This window comes from Syngnathoides biaculeatus, chromosome 11 (genome assembly GCF_019802595.1).
Source record: "Syngnathoides biaculeatus isolate LvHL_M chromosome 11, ASM1980259v1, whole genome shotgun sequence".
Lineage (NCBI taxonomy): Eukaryota > Metazoa > Chordata > Actinopteri > Syngnathiformes > Syngnathidae > Syngnathoides > Syngnathoides biaculeatus.
This window is the reverse complement of record NC_084650.1, coordinates 887,836-903,506: the sequence shown is the minus strand read 5'-3', so window position 1 is coordinate 903,506 and position 15,671 is coordinate 887,836. Positions and strand designations below refer to the sequence as shown.

The following is a 15,671-nucleotide window of genomic DNA, read 5'->3' as shown; positions in this document are numbered from 1 at the left end:
AAACATTAAACAGGAAGAGAGTGAAAGAGAGAAGAATTAGTGTGTCATGAAAAAGTGCAATGATGAATTATAATTAGGATATAAGAGATCCCCTTTAATGAAATGATTTTTGATCATTTATAGACTGAAACATCAGTTGTCCATCCGTGCTAAAGCTGTGACATTGAAGTGGGATCCTCACTTGGAATTGGTGGAGGGATTTTGAGGAACATGTGCAGTGCTGGAGTGAAGATAAGAACGGTGCCAAGTATTGAGACAGTCAGGAATGCCCACAGGAAGATCCTGTCTAACACCTGGGCCACAAACTTCCAGTCTTGGACCACCTGATAGTGGGGGAAAAAAGGAATGTGAATTTAACACGAGGACAACAAGACTGCATATTAAAACCAGGATTTTCTATGATTCATACACAAAAAATTGAAGTATTAAAACAATCCCTGTTTACATATTGTAAACCTCTGCATGCTATATGATAATGTCACAATGAGAAATGTGAAATTTGAATTTAAACCTTTGTATTTTCATCAAGGACGGCACAATGGAGCAGCTGAGAAGCATTGGCTTCACAGTTCCAAGGACCCGGGTTCAATCCCAGCCCTTCCTGTGTGGACTTTGCATGTTCTCCCTGTGACTGCGTGGGTTTTCTCCAGGCACTCCGGTTTCCTCCCACATCCCAAAAACATGCAACAATAATTAGAGACTCTAAATTGCCCCTAGATGTGATTGTAAGTGTGGCTCTTCATCTCAATGTGCCCTGCGTTTGGCTGGCAACCAGTACAGGGTGTACCCCACCTCTCGCCCAATGACAGCTGGGATAAGCTCCAGCACTCCCTGTGACCCTTGTTATGATAAGCGCCTAGGAAAATGGATGGATGTATTTTCATGAATCTCTGGAACTTCTAAAGCTGTCTAAAAGAACAACCAAAATGGCACAGTTATTTTTCCTTGTACAATAGCAATGTATGTATATGGGCATCTTGTTGCTTTAACCCAGCAGTGAGGTGCAGCTGAACCTTCAAGCTATCGGAGGATTTCAGGTGAGGCACAACAGTTTGAGAAAAAAAAAGAAAGAAAGGATCTGAAGGGATAAATCCTGTTAAAAGTCAAATGGAGTGGTTTGTAGTCATTATGTTGTGTGAGAAGATCAGCTGACAGTGATAGTAATGTTTGATACCACCAATTTTCTTTCCAATCTGATAATGCCGATAATTTCATACTACTGGGTGACTGAAATTCAAATTGCCAGTAAACTAATTACAAACAAATGCCACGATACAGTAATTTTATTGAGCTAAGTTTCTCAATATATTCCAAACTTTTCATTTGACAGTGAAAGCAAACTAGAATCATCCACCCGTCTTCCATACCGCTTATCCTCACAAGGGTCATGGGCGTGCTGGAGCCTGTCCCAGAGATCTTCGGGTGAGCGGCAGGGTACACCATGAACTTGTCGGCAGCCAATCACAAGGCACACACTGTAACAACAACCAACCAGTCACACTCGCATTCATACCTTCGGACAATGTAGTCTTCGATTAACCTTCCACGCGTGTTTTGGGGATGTGTGATCACACAAGTGTACTTGGAGAAATCTCAGACAGGTACAGGGAAAAAATGCACACTCCACACAATGAGGCCGTATTTGAACTATGTGCTAACCAGTCGTCCACTGTGCCATGAATTAGATTTTATCTAAATAATAAGATGCTGTATATACATATGGATAAAAGCTCATTTCCTGTCTGTCTTTTCTCGTAGTGTATTGTCTAAGTTTTCTAAGGCTGTTTTATCCTGATTGGTCTGTGTAATTTAACTCAGTCATTGCCAGCTGTTTTCAGAACAGAAAATCTCATATTGCTAGCCATTTTGGAGCATTTGAACTGCTCTTTTTGACCAACAGACAAAACTACCAAAAGACAAAGACGACTATGTTTCTATCATTTTCTGTTCTATGGTAATCAGCATGAGAACATACTGTAGATATTGGCGGTATCGATATTTCAGCCTCCGTCCAGATATTGGGTACTGTTGTGTGAGGTATGTGGCACACTGCCACACAACCCCCGCACCCACTTCCCTTGCTTTATACTGATATGAGGTCGGTTCCTACCTCCCGAATGAAGTGTTCTTTGCGGATGTGTCTGCTGATGTATCGCACTGAGTAGATGGCCTTCTCCAGCATGGTGGCCCAGGCCTCGTCCTCCTTTCCATCAGAAGCGCTTTGTCCTCCGCTTGCCCTCTGGCCTGCTCGCCGACCTCCGGATCGTGGCTTCGCCTCGGGACTTTCAGGAGCCAGCTCCGGGTAGTGGTACCGGTCGATGTGACCTCGCATGCACAGCATTCTGGGCAGCTTCTGAAGAAAGAGGTTGCGAACCCATGGCGACATGGGGTGGTAGGTGGCCGACGAGCGGTGGTGTACATTGATGACGAACACGGTGACGATGATGGAGAGTGTGACAAAGATCATGATGAAGAGCAAGTACTCGCCAATGAGAGGGATGACTTTAGAAGATGAGGGGATGATCTCTTCGATTACGAGGAGGAAGACAGTGAGCGACACTAGGACAGAGGTGGAGAGAGACAATTTTTCCCCTTCATCAGATGGAAGGTAGAATACCAGCACAGTCAGGAAAGACAAGCCTAGACAAGGGATGATGAGGAAGAGTGTGTAGAATAATGGCAACCTCTTCAGGATGAAGGAATACGTGAGGAAAGGATAGGAATACACGCCATCCTTCCTGTTCCCCTTTGCCCCAGTGGCGTTGAGAATCTCCCACTCTCCGTTATCGAAAAAGTCCTTGCGGTCCACCTGGTTGTCAATCAAAACAAGGTCTACCATGTTCCCATCGTAGGTCCAAGAGCCGAACTTCATGGTGCAGTTCTGGCGGTCAAAGGGGAAAAAGGTGACATCCATGGTGCATGCCGACTTGTAACTGGCAGGCGGTGTCCACGTGACGACCCCGTTGGACTTGACAATTGCTTTGGTCATCAGGGAGCCCTCAAATCGCCCGTCGGCGCTGAAAAAAAAAGCAGAGAATCTTTGTTTTGTGTAGATTATTTAAAGGGGATATATTGTTCCAAAGCACCTTTTTCAAGAATAACGGATGTAATAATGTCTCAATCCTGCCTTAGTAACCATGAAAAATAAATTAAAACAGTCCTTGAATTACGGTGATCCAGACATTTGTCTGTTTTCTTCAGAATTTCTCAAACTTATCTATGTCACTGGCAAAGATCTCCACCTACCCTCTGCCTCCTGAGCAAATGCTGTCAACATAACAAACATGTGCTCTCTATCGAAGGAGAGGAGTGCCACCAGGATTTGAATTTGAAATGTTAAGTGGATTTGAATTTGAAATAGGATTTTAATTTGAAATGTTAAGTGAAATACGCTGTCTGAAATTCAATAATTCGCTGTCTGAAATTCAATTTCGTTGTTAAAATTCAACTTTGTTGTTAAGATGGTGGGGTTACTTCTGGTCACAGACATTAGCAAAGGATGTCAGAACCCAACACCCAGCAGTCAGCCAATCCTGTTCTGCTTTCTTAGTCGCGTGACGTGGCGTGATGCAAAGTGGCAGGCGTACAGAGGGCTTGTGAATGACGCATGGCCGACCATGTGCATTAATTGTCCGCCATATTGGAAAACAAACCAGTGTACTGGCGGCCGTATCTCCACCCACCAGTAACTCAATTTATTTTTTCAAACTTGCACAAACGAACCGGCCTCCAGGTATGGTTAACTTCTGTGCTGTGGTTAGCTGCTCCATCAGAGCAGGGCCTAACGTAAACAAGTCATTCTTCAGGATTCCAGGTGTTACAGTGAAGAAAATAAATATTTGAACACCCTGCTATATTGCAAGTTCTTCCACTTAGAACTCATGGAAGGGTCTGAAATTTTCATCGTAGGTGCATCTCCACTGTGAGAGAGATAAACTAAAAAGAAAAATCCAGAAATCACAATGTATGATTTTTTTTTAACGATTTATTTATTAGATACAGCTGCAAATAAGTATTTGAACACCTGTTTATCACCTAGAATTTTGACCCTCAAAGGCTTGTTAGTCTGCCTTTAAATATCCACCTCCACTCCATGTATGAATCAGATGCACCTGTGTGAGGTCGTTAGCTGCATAAAGACATCTGTCTACCCCATACAATCAGTAAGACTCAAATTTGTGACATGGCCAAAACCAAAGAGATGTCCAAAGACACCAGAGACAAAATTAAATAACTAAAATAAAGTGCTACGGAGAAATTGCTAAGCAGCTTGGTGTTGGAGCAATCATTAGGAAATATAAGAAGGTAAACATGACGGCCAATCTCAATAGGAGTGGAGCCCCATGCAAGATATCACTTCGTGGGGTCTCAATGATCCTTAGAAAGATGAGGAATCTGCCCAGGACTACACAACAGGACTTGGTCAATGACCTGAAAAGAGCTGAGACCACCGTTTCCAAGGTGACTGTTGGTAATACACTAAGAAGTCATGGTTTGAAATCATGCATGGCACGGAAGGTTCCCCCGCTTAAACCAGCCCATGTTAAGGCCCGTCTTGAGTTTGCCAATGACCATTTGGATGATACAGAGGAGTCATAGGAGAAAGGTTTGTAGTCAGATGAGACCAAAATGGAACTTTTTGGTCATAATGTAGTGTTTGGAGGAAGACGAATGATGACTTCCATCCCAAGAACACCCTTCCTACTGTGAAGTATCGAGGTGGTAGCATCGTGCTTTGGGGTGTTTTTCTGCACATGGGTTAGGACAACTGCACTGTATTAAGGACAGGATGACCGCGGCCATGTATTGTGAGATTTTGGGGAACATTCTCTTCCCCTCAGTCATAGCATTGAAGTTGGGTCGTGGTTGGGTCTTTCAACATGACAATGACCTGAAGCACACAGCCAGGAAAAACAAGAAGTGGCTCCGTAAGAATCATATCAGGGTTCTGGCGTGGCCTAGCCAGTCTCCAGACATAAACCCAATAGAAAATCTTTGGAGTGAGCTGAAATTCCGTGTTTCTCAGCAACAGCCGAGAAACCTGTCTGATCTAGAGAAGATTTGTGTGAAGGAGTGTTCAAATACTTATTTTCTTCACTGTATAACAAGGCAGAGAGAACAAACTTAAAAAACTTTCTTCTCAGCGTAAAAGGGATTGGCTGGCAGCATTGTCCAGAGCAGATGTAATCGCTGCTGCTAATCTGTCCCAGTATCATGCCTGCTCAGATCATTTTGTCACTGGTAAGTGTTTTTTGGTCAGTTGAGTGATAAATTTAAGTAAACAGGTGACGTAGATCTGCAAGCCCAGACAATGGTGGGTCATGTATGGCTGCATGGTGTGTTGGCCCTTGGAACATGTGAACATTGAAACTGATACTAAACAGGAAAACGTGCTTCTACTTATCATGATGTTAAATGAATACTGTTCTGAAACTGTTTTGAAACGTCTTTTCTGGTGTGCTCTGAATAACATGGTTTTTGTTTGATACTGTAGTGAGTTACATGAATTAAATTATGAAGTATTTCAGGACTGGGGACTTGTTTTAACATCAGCATCCTTTCAACAACTTATTAAAATTTGAATATGTGTTCTGTTTTATTAAGTAAGTTGGCCAAACAAAAAATGAATATATTAACATTTTGTTAATTATGATTATTGTTTCAGGCAAGCCAGTTCAGCTGTATGATTCCACTAATGCGGACTGGGTTACAAACAACAAACAATCATATGGAAATCAGTGAAATATTCCCTCTGTACAGCAAATTGAAATGAAATGTGTCCCTTTATTCATAAAATGCTGTGAAGAATATTCTTAAGTGTCTTTGTGGAATTATATTGGCATGAGTGTAGTTACCCAAGCATGCTTTATAAGCTTAAGATAATGGACTTTGCATTCTTCCTTTTTTATTTTGATATTCAAAGATAGTGTAAACAGCTCTAAATTGAAAATAAAAAAATCAGTTACATTTGGAATGCATTTATTGCAATTTATGTACATTTGTACATATATTTCCACAGGTGTTTGTTTCAAATACAGTGGGTAACTGTTACAAGTAGAACTAAACACAATTTTCAGGGTACAGAACAGCCTGACATGTTAGATGGAGAATGAGACAATAAAATTTTTAAGTACAATTGGTTTGTTTGTTTTCGCACTTATTAACATTGGGTACAGCACATTTAGATGGTAAAAACATTGTGATAAGACCAAACAAAAATAATGTTGTGTTTCCGGTAACATAGACGAAGAAAACTAGAGTTGGTATGTAGGGATTTTTTTTTTTGTATTGACTACTTTTGAGGAGGACTATGTGTTGGTGAGACATAGGATGCTATTGTTGCCTAAAACTTGGAAATGAATTAATCTGAGTCTGAAAATGGTGAATGGCATCCACTTTGGCACCAGCTTCAAGGGCAGTATGCAGTTGGTGTCTTTTTGTCTTTGCTGAAGTTAAGTCAATTTCACCAATTAGACGATACTCCACATCCTTTAAAGGTGTTGCCAGCTTCCAGTATGCTTTCTCTTGTGTGACAGTCTTTGAGTCCCGTATCCTGATGTTGACTTCAACCCAAAACAGCAGTGATGCAACATGTGAAAAAGCTTCTCCCAAGCCAGCCTTGCAGATGCAACGTGCAGCAACAATTTCCCACTTTGTTCAGCAAACACCCAAGGCCAAAGGGGCTTTTCTCGCAATGCATTGGAAATGGAGAACCTGTAAAGACAATAGTGGAGTTTTATACAGTACATGTTTTAAGTATCATGCACATTTAATTAATATTACTGAATATTTTCACCTATCATTATTGTAGCAAATGAATATTTCACAAAATAATCAAGGCCAGAGAAGTGTATATTTTATTGAAAAATGTCTATTTCAAACATTATGATTTTGAAAATATATGTAGTACAAAGAGACGGAAACATAAAAAGAAATTAATTATACTCTTTCCTGCATGGCGTAATTTAACTGTCAAATGCAAATGATCATTAAATTACTCCTGGCCTCACAAACATTACATACATTTAAATGTACATGAATTAAATAATTACATTTGCTAAAAAGCTGTAGTGGGAACGTCTTCATTGAACTGAGAAAAGTCACAGTGTGATGAAATATAAATCATATGAAATGTAAACACTGACCTTTCCACTGACGAGGTGGAATCTATTTCTGACAACAGCTCCCCCTTCGCGAACCCAGCCACACACATATTGATTGTATGCATCCATGCTCTTGTAAGCTTTCAGGTATGTGCAGACAGGTTCATGGTATAAACACTTGGAGTGAAGATAAAATGTTTCACAATGTCAGAGTAAATAACAGCAGGATAGTATGTCACATCTGTTGTCCATTCCTGTTTGGGTAACTTGTAAGGGTTAACTCCATCAACCAGAGCAAGTTTCTCCTTGTAACGATTTGTTTCGACAGCTGGCAGGGTGTCAACATGTTTCCACTTGGCAGAAGGGCCTGCCATGCCTTGCGAGATCATGGAGATCAAATTCCAAGCGAAGAAACAGTGACAAAACTATACAAAAACAGATTGATTACACCTACATGCAATCAAACATCCCGGTATGTTTTCCAATATGACGGAAAATTCATGTGCATGCTCAGCAGGGACGTCGGTCGCACCCCTGTATATGTCTGCCACTTCTCGTCACGTGACTAAGAAAGCGGAACAAAATTGGCTGGCTGCTAGGTGTTGGATTCTGGCATCCTTTGCTAATGTCTGTGACCAGATGTAACACCGCCTTCTTAAGAATGAAGTTGAATTTTAACAACAAAGTTGAATTACAGGCAGTGAATTATTGAATTTCATACGGCATATTTCACTTATAACATTTCAAATTTGAACATGTTGCATCATAAAATTTCAAGTGAATGATAAGGTAAAAACAAAGCTTATCAGTTTGAAAATTAAATCTCTTGTCTTTGTAGTCAATTACATATAGGTTGAACATGATTTGTAAATCATTGTATTTTGTTTTTATTAGTTTAACAGAACTTTCAACTTCATTGGAATTGGGTTTGTAGTTCAGTAAATTCATAAAAACTGCCTCAAAATAGGTTTAAAAACAGACAGTTCTTAAAGTTTTAATCCAACTGAATGGGACTTTAAATTTAGATACAACTGTACTGCATTTGATAAATGTAGTGTACTTGTTTTAAAACAGGTCAAGCCACTGTAACATTGTGCGTACTTTGAATTGAACGCAGTGATTCTTTTAAATATCACGCGAGGATTACTGATGGTGTGCTTCACTGCACCCAATCACTGAGTGAATGGATTAGGTTTTATTTAATTGATTTCACATTGATTTCCACATTTGTCATCTTGTCTCTCTGTGGACAAGATGAAGAGGTTGAATCTTACTTCTCATAGAGGACAATGTCGGGGAGCCAAATGTTTTCAGATGGAACTCGGATGGACGTGATGCCTCCGTATTTATCTGGACTCCAACGCAGTTTGTAATCCGTCCACTCCTGCGCGTAGGAAAAACAAAAGTGACTTCTTAATGCCACACTTATTCATCAACTGAAACCATCAAAAGGTTATTTGTTATTTGTCGTGGCTTTAGCAGAACCTTATTTTCTTAAAGAAACTGGTTGTTCTTTCCTACAAGTGTATTTTTATGAATTGTGTTGTGGATGGTAAATCCATCCCTCCATCCATTTTAAAGAGGGTATGTCCTCCCTATGGCAGAGCTGGATCCCATCCCAAGGGATTAGCCCATAGGCCATACACACCTTGGATCATATTCAAACAACCATTAACATTCTCTAGGGAACTATTCAAGTCTTCAAGAACATGCAAACCCCATACTGGAGCGATACACCTCCAATTATGGCAATCATTCAGCAATAATACAATGATAAGCAACGGTGTCACAGCGAGTGGCATAAGCCTTTTATTGCATATAAACACCCAACCCTGTTCAACATAAATACACAGGGAGAGAACTTTAAATGTTGACTCTAGCTTACCTGCCATAGCCAAACATTTGTTGTCATTAGGATCCCATACTAAGGGATTAGCTCATAGGCCATACACACCTTGGATCGGTTAGCAGCCAATCATATTCAAACAACCATTAACATTCTCTAGGGAACTATTCAAGTCTTCAAGAACATGCAAACCCCACACTGGAGCGATATACCTCCAATTATGGCAATCATTCAGCAATAATACAATGATAAGCAACGGTGTCACAGCGAGTGGCATAAGCCTTTTATTGCATATAAAAACCCAACCCTGTTCAACATAAATACACATGGACAGAACTTTAAATGTTGACTCTCGCTTACCTGCCATAGCCAAACATTTGTTGTCATTAGCTGATTCTTCTCATCCTAAACATGATAACACAAGTAAAAGATTAACATTAAAAAATAATTGCCTCAATGAAGAGATGATCACATGCTTGAGATCTAATCAAGAGCAATTGAGTAGGTGCTGATTAAGTTAGGATTTGCTTGGCTATAAAATTCATCTAGAATTCATCTAGCGTAGGTTAACAGACAATGACAGCACAGTGAAGGTACATATAATAGTCATTTAGACAATTAGAGTATACCAATCATACACTTCCTTAGGTGCACCTGTACAAGTGAATAAGATCCCACAGAAAAGTAAGAAAGCAAAATGATTTGGTCTTTGCAAAGATAGTTGTGTCTTTATTGACACTGTCAGAGATGGATAACTGTTTTTGAAGTTTGAAGCAGTGTAGAACTGCAATGCATCATACTGATATGTGTAAATTATTTTCTTTTGGTATCGATTTTTGATACATCTCTGGCATTAGATCTCATTTAGATCAGACATAGAGCTACTTAACGAAATGGATGGTGAGTGTGCAGTCACGTGTTCAGGTTGCACTTTCCTGTTGTGTTGTTTTTAGTGAAGTTGAATTGGATCTTGGATTATCTGTTTATCTCTGCTTTTTTTCCCAGACAACAACAAGAATGTATGAAAACCTGAAGCCAAAAGCAAGAGTACTAGTGCTACTTAGAGCGAGCCGGAGGGACAAGGAGGACAGAAAAAAAGATGTAGAAAAATAAAATAAAAAACCCCACAAGTGACTTAAAAGATGATGAAATTTGCATGTGGGTTAGTGTTTCTGATGAGCACAGGCCTCAGCTGTCACCCTCACTTGGAAGCCGTGGCCATCACACTAAGCAGAGGTGAAGCATATGATCTAATAGTGAGCTATGCATCAGCCAATTAGGGAGGATCAGGGGGGGGGGGGCACACAGAAAACATTGGCGCCTCACACTCCCTCTCCAGTCCAAAATTCAAAAGCACCACCTGACTGAAATTGTTCCTTCTCTCACTCAAGAAGAGGCTATATATGGAGCTGGTAGGTGAAGGCTGAAATGGTTGGAATGAATATTTCATGCAGGGGAGCGAGGGTGGGGGTTTCATGCATTAACATTCTCCATTTTCTTCCCTTTGAACAAACCAAACCATTTCATCCTATCAGAAGCCGCCCCTGAAATATCAAATGAGCACTCAGATATATAAAGGAAGGATTTGGGATCTATTTTCAGGAATTAAGGAAGAGAGAATGTTCCAAATTCAGATTAATTTCCTCTAAAAAGAACAACAACAAGTACGTGTTACTGTTAGTGTTACAAAACATTTGAACATTTTGTGGCATTGACATAAAGGTGGCCAATGTATAGCACCAAGGCCAATTGGGGCCATTGATCCATTTTTCAGGAGCCCACAATATATACCTAATACAAGTAACAAAATATACAGGGTACAGCATGCAAAGTGTTGGTATAAAAAGCAAAGGGCTTGTGACACAGACATCCTCCAACCTTTTATTATCGACAAAAGCAAGACCTTTTTTTTTTTTTTTTTTAGTTTTAGATGCTTTTGCTGCACTTCAAAAGAAGGAGCAGCCTTAACAAGTGGCGCCTCACACAAGGACGAAGAAAAGATGAACCGAGAGAAATGACAAAAACTTGAAATTAAAAGAATTATTGTGAAAGTGAGGTGAGGAGCTTCATGTTGTTCTTTTCTGCCATCTTGTGGCATCTTTAGAAACCTTTTGTGGGGGGGGGGATTATTACTTAGAGATTTTTTGTATTTGCAGCAGGGCTCGATCTCTGAAAATAAAAGTCACACTGTAGGTGGTACAGCAGGTACCCACTGAGAAAGAAAGTGAACGTCGTGCAGTAGTGACTGGATGAGATTCCCCCAACAAACTTCTGCCTTTTCAAAGATGACAACAGAGTGCCGGAGCCTATCCCAGCTACCAACGGGCAGGAGGCAGGGTACACTCTGAACTGGTTGCCAGCCATTCACAGGGCACACAGAGACAGACACACAACCACACATGGGGGCAATTTAGAGTCTCCAAACAGTGCATGTTTTTGAGATGTGGGAGGAAACTGGAGTGCCAGGAGAAAACCCAAGCAGGCATGGGGAGAACATGCGTATTGCACACAAGTGGGGCTGGGCTTTGAACTGTGAGGCCAACACTACCCCCCCCATGTTGCCTCCACCTGAAATATACAACCAAATAACAACATAATGTGATAAGCCAAAATTTTTGATTACAGCTCTTGCAACTCGTTACAATGTGCAGGTGCATCGAATATAGTGCAGGTGCATCGAATATAGTGTAGAAGGTCAGCATTTTTAGGTGAATAAGTGTGAAGTGCACAGTACAGTATGTTGTGAAACAGAAGTAGAAGCAGTGATGTGTTCCTTCTCACCACATCGACCAGCTGGGAGATCTTGAGTCCGAATCGGACTCTGATGGTGTCGTTGGCGTGCTGAATGGGTCTCACCCAGCGCTGGTAACCTTGGAAGAGGTTCTTCAGCAGAGCGTCCTCCATCTCTGCCAAGGACACAAACTCATTTGGGTCTAGAATGAAAAGGCAAATCAGATGAAGTATCAATGTAAAAGTCTGGTACTGGATACAATGGTTTATGTTGTCACCTATGGCATTTCAATGTATAATTAGCTACAATTTCAGCAGCCATAGTCTAGTACATAAATATAGTACTTTCTCACTCTTAGTATTTCTCAAGAAACATGCAGTCGGGTCTGAAATGTGTTTCTCTCATGCCTCTTTTTGTCTTTCAGCACAGTGAAGTTTCATTAAAGTAGTTCAGCGGAAAATGAAACCCTTGAGTTTTCTGATGAAGGACGTCAGGGCAGCACTTTATGCGTCAGATTATTTTATATTCACAGGTACCTAAATACCTTTCCACACCAACCACTTCATTAGGTACACCTGCTGGAACTAAAATGATCCAATATAAGATCAAGCTCAGTTTTGATTGACAGTGTGTGTTAAGAAAATAAAGCTATTATGTGTGTGTCTATTTTTGTTTGTTTTGAGGTGAAAGACCGTTCTCGATGTGGCCATAAAGGCCGAAAAGTAATATGGGCTCAGAGAAATATTGCACCACGTTTTTGATATTTCAAGGACATGGAGAGCTGTTTGAGAATTTATTCGTTATCATGTGCTAGTATGCTATTTTTCCTCACTAGCAAGACAATTCAGTACACATGTAAAAGGACTATCTTAATAAAAAAAAAAAAAATTCCACTATTAGTGCCACATTTGCTTGACTAATACGCAATTATGGTAAAGCTTACCAGCACATTATTACTGCTACACTACCAGCCGTAACTAGGCACTAGGAGCCACCTGGACAACAGCACCAAAATGCAAACTTTGTCATAATAGTAACATGTAGTTGTTCAACTAGTATGCCAAGGTTGTTGTTTGATATTGTAATATACCTTGAGCACAGTCTATTTGAAAATCTGCAAAAAACTGAGGCCCCACTATAAAGGTTTGTAGGTACCCATGCAATATGATTGGGGGAAACGCACCACTTGCATCTCAATGAATCTCCTCAAATCACTCCAACAAACACCAACCTTGACACCAAGATGCCGTCATGATGGTGCCAGAACTATAAAGCCAGACAAATTCAATAATGCCAAACCCTGGATAGTTGAGGAATCACTGTAATATACTGCAATATAGACTGTGATATTATAAATTCATACCAGTACTAGATACATTACTAGCAACATCTAGTTGTCAGTTTGTGTGCAGATTTGTCCAACTACTAAGAGTTGCTTTTCTCGTATTTTCTCAATGTTGTCCTACTGGTGTGAAAATGTAATATAGTAGTGGAGGGCAGTATAAATGTTAGTAGTAAATAGACGTGTAGTAGCTCTACAAGTGGATCGCAGATGTTCTACTAGAGTACTGGATTGTGTTGTGAGTGAGGACTAAGAGCATACATATACCATATGGTCCTTAAACTGGATTGTAATAGCATTAAATAAGATCAAACATCGAACAATATACTAGTATGCTAGGCGTCCTTACCAGTTGGGCAACTTTGGCATACAGGTGGGACAAATGCATGTCATAAGTGACGCAAAGCAGTGCACTAGCATGCTACTAGTACTACTAGTGAAATCAAATTATACCAGTTAACATCTAGCACTTCACTAGAAGCACGAATAGCACGCAGATACACTTAACGCACATTTTGTCTCGCTTGTCATATGTAGTTGTCGCACTAGTGTGCGAAGTTGTCCTTACGTTAAGTCGTTCTATTAGTGCGCCCCGGCCGTTCTACTAGTGTGCTGAATGGTCTTAGTAGAGAAAACAAAGACTTCTACTCCATGGTCCTTGATTTGCATATCATGTAGCATACGCGCGTGCCTTTGCATGAGTCCTTACCGGTGATGGTGGCGAGGGCGAGCGGGCAGGATGCGGCCAAGAGGAAGAAGAGCAGCACCAACTTCATCGTGTCCTGTGCGCCCCTGCAGCCTCTCCTCGCTAACGTCTGATCGTCCGGAGACACGTCGGGGTTCCCAACAATTCTGAGCCGGCAGGCTGCGCTCCCAAACTGGGCAGAGAGACCCCGCGCACACGTTGACTTGGAGCGTCACAGGATGAGAGAGGAGGGAGGATGGAGGAAGAGGATGAGGGGGTGGAGCCAACGCGGAGCAATTTCAGAAGAATGGCGTAAATCAATATTTTAGAACCTTGTGATATTACAGAACAACGCCATGAGTTGAGTTATCAAAACAAAAACCGAAAAAAATGTACTGACATTTATGATTCTACAATAAGAAACTGACTCTTGCTCAAGTGCAGAACGTGCAAAGTTTTAAAAGGTAGATTTTAAAAATAATTAATTAGTTATGTATTACTTTGAAATAGACATCACGATGTATGTAAAAGAATGAAGTCTTCAAGTGTCATTGTTCCTATCGTTGCTAGTGGACGAGTTTTCGTTTAAAGATGGACTTCCATAGATGTCCGCTTGAGGACACTAAGTTAAAAAAAAAAAAGGTCAGAAATATTCATTGAACTTGCGCAACAAATCTTACCTCCACTTTATTTATAAACCACTTTTCCCAGGAGTTATTACATGAATGATTAATATCGCATTTACCAGTTTATATCAGGTGAAAGGATAACTATACCCTGGCCTAGTTGCTAGTCAATTACAAGATGATAAATATAATATCACTATATTGTACTCTATCCATCTCTCATAATCTCTATCACTTTTGTCATACTGACAAGTTAAAAATGTAGACACTCGACGGTCACGAACCAACGGTGCACAGGCGGACCCTGACTGACGGATGATCAGTGGGTTTTATTATAAACGAAGGTTGTGCACGACAACACAGTCCAGGAAGGCAGGATCCAAAACACAAGAAACAATGTCCGATAATTATGAGTCAACTAAAGAGCATAACCAAAACCGTGACTGGACTATAATGGCGCAGTGGCGGAGTAACCCTTGATGTGGGAAAGCATACTCAATGAACTGGCAAAAACCAATGACAAAACTGAAACTTAAATACATTGTCTAATCACAGTGCCTTTTGTGACACAGCTGTGACCAACGACAGGTGTCAGAGATTAAACCGCTCAGAGCGGTGGCCAGGCCACGCCCTCCTTGGCCTTGCACAGAACAGAACTCCCCTTTAAAGCGCGGATCCCAGATGCGACAAAAACCAAGAAACAGAACAAAAAACAACCAGGGGAGGGTGGAAGGGAGACTGGGGGAGGGCACCAACCCCCCAACCCCAGTCAGTCTGGTGGCCATCTAGGACACCCAAACCGAGGCGTCCGGCCGAGGAGGTTGGCCAGGACGTCAAACACCAGGGTCCCTACGGGGCGATTCGAGAGGACGTCCTCGAGGAGGAACCCAAACGCAAAGCGGGAACCAGACAGGAGCAGGCGACAGCTCTGGACGTGGTTGTGAGGTAGCCAGGGATCGGTCGACTCCGAAGCTTGGTCGTGAGTTGGCTGTGGGTCGGTTGCCGCTAGGTTTTGGTCATGAGGCGGCCGGGGACCGGTTGGCGCCGAGGCTTGGACGGGAGGGGGCCGTGGAATGGTTGTGGCCCAGGCTTGGTCGAGAGACGGCCGTTGATGGGTCGCCAGCGAGGCTTGGTCGTGAGACGCCGTGGATTGGTTGCTGCCGAGGCTAGGTGGGGAGGCGGCCGGAGATCGATCACTGCTGGGTTTTGGTCGGGAGGCGGCCATGGATCGGTCGCCAGTGAGGCTTGGTCGTAAAGCATGGTCAGACGACTGCGGACCGTTTGCCATCGTAGCAGGAGAGGGAGGCAGCCGCCGTCGAGACAGGGGCGTGAGGTGGC

The 15,671-nt window shown here is 41.7% G+C and overlaps 1 protein-coding gene across 2 annotated transcripts; it reads right to left on the bottom strand.

The window, feature by feature from the left end:
• Positions 1-142: 142 nt before the first annotated feature.
• On the bottom strand, positions 143-14,817 carry LOC133508391 (neuronal acetylcholine receptor subunit non-alpha-3-like). 2 transcript variants are annotated; one of them, XM_061834356.1, is made up of 7 exons: positions 14,388-14,817; positions 13,732-13,930; positions 11,731-11,882; positions 9,310-9,354; positions 8,378-8,487; positions 2,111-3,017; positions 143-323 (listed from the first exon to the last, which is right to left on the bottom strand). In XM_061834356.1, exons 2-7 carry the CDS (start codon positions 13,796-13,798, stop codon positions 150-152), a joined length of 1,455 nt encoding a protein of 484 aa, XP_061690340.1. In that variant the 5' UTR covers positions 13,799-13,930; positions 14,388-14,817; the 3' UTR covers positions 143-149. The 2 variants fall into 2 exon arrangements, with proteins under 2 accessions (XP_061690340.1, XP_061690341.1); XM_061834357.1 differs by lacking the exons at positions 9,310-9,354; positions 11,731-11,882; positions 13,732-13,930; positions 14,388-14,817 and adding an exon at positions 8,989-9,015.
• Positions 14,818-15,671: the final 854 nt, after the last annotated feature.

Excerpts from the sequence above, each read along its gene's own strand:
- LOC133508391 (XM_061834356.1), bottom strand. The coding sequence starts at position 13,798 with ATGAAGTTGGTGCTGCTCTTCTTCCTCTTGGCCGCATCCTGCCCGCTC. Across the intron at positions 3,018-8,377 it reads GACATTGTCCTCTATGAGAA|CGCCGACGGGCGATTTGAGG; the intron begins GTAAGATTCAAC and ends TTTTTTTTTCAG. Across the intron at positions 324-2,110 it reads AAGAACACTTCATTCGGGAG|GTGGTCCAAGACTGGAAGTT; the intron begins GTAGGAACCGAC and ends CCCCACTATCAG.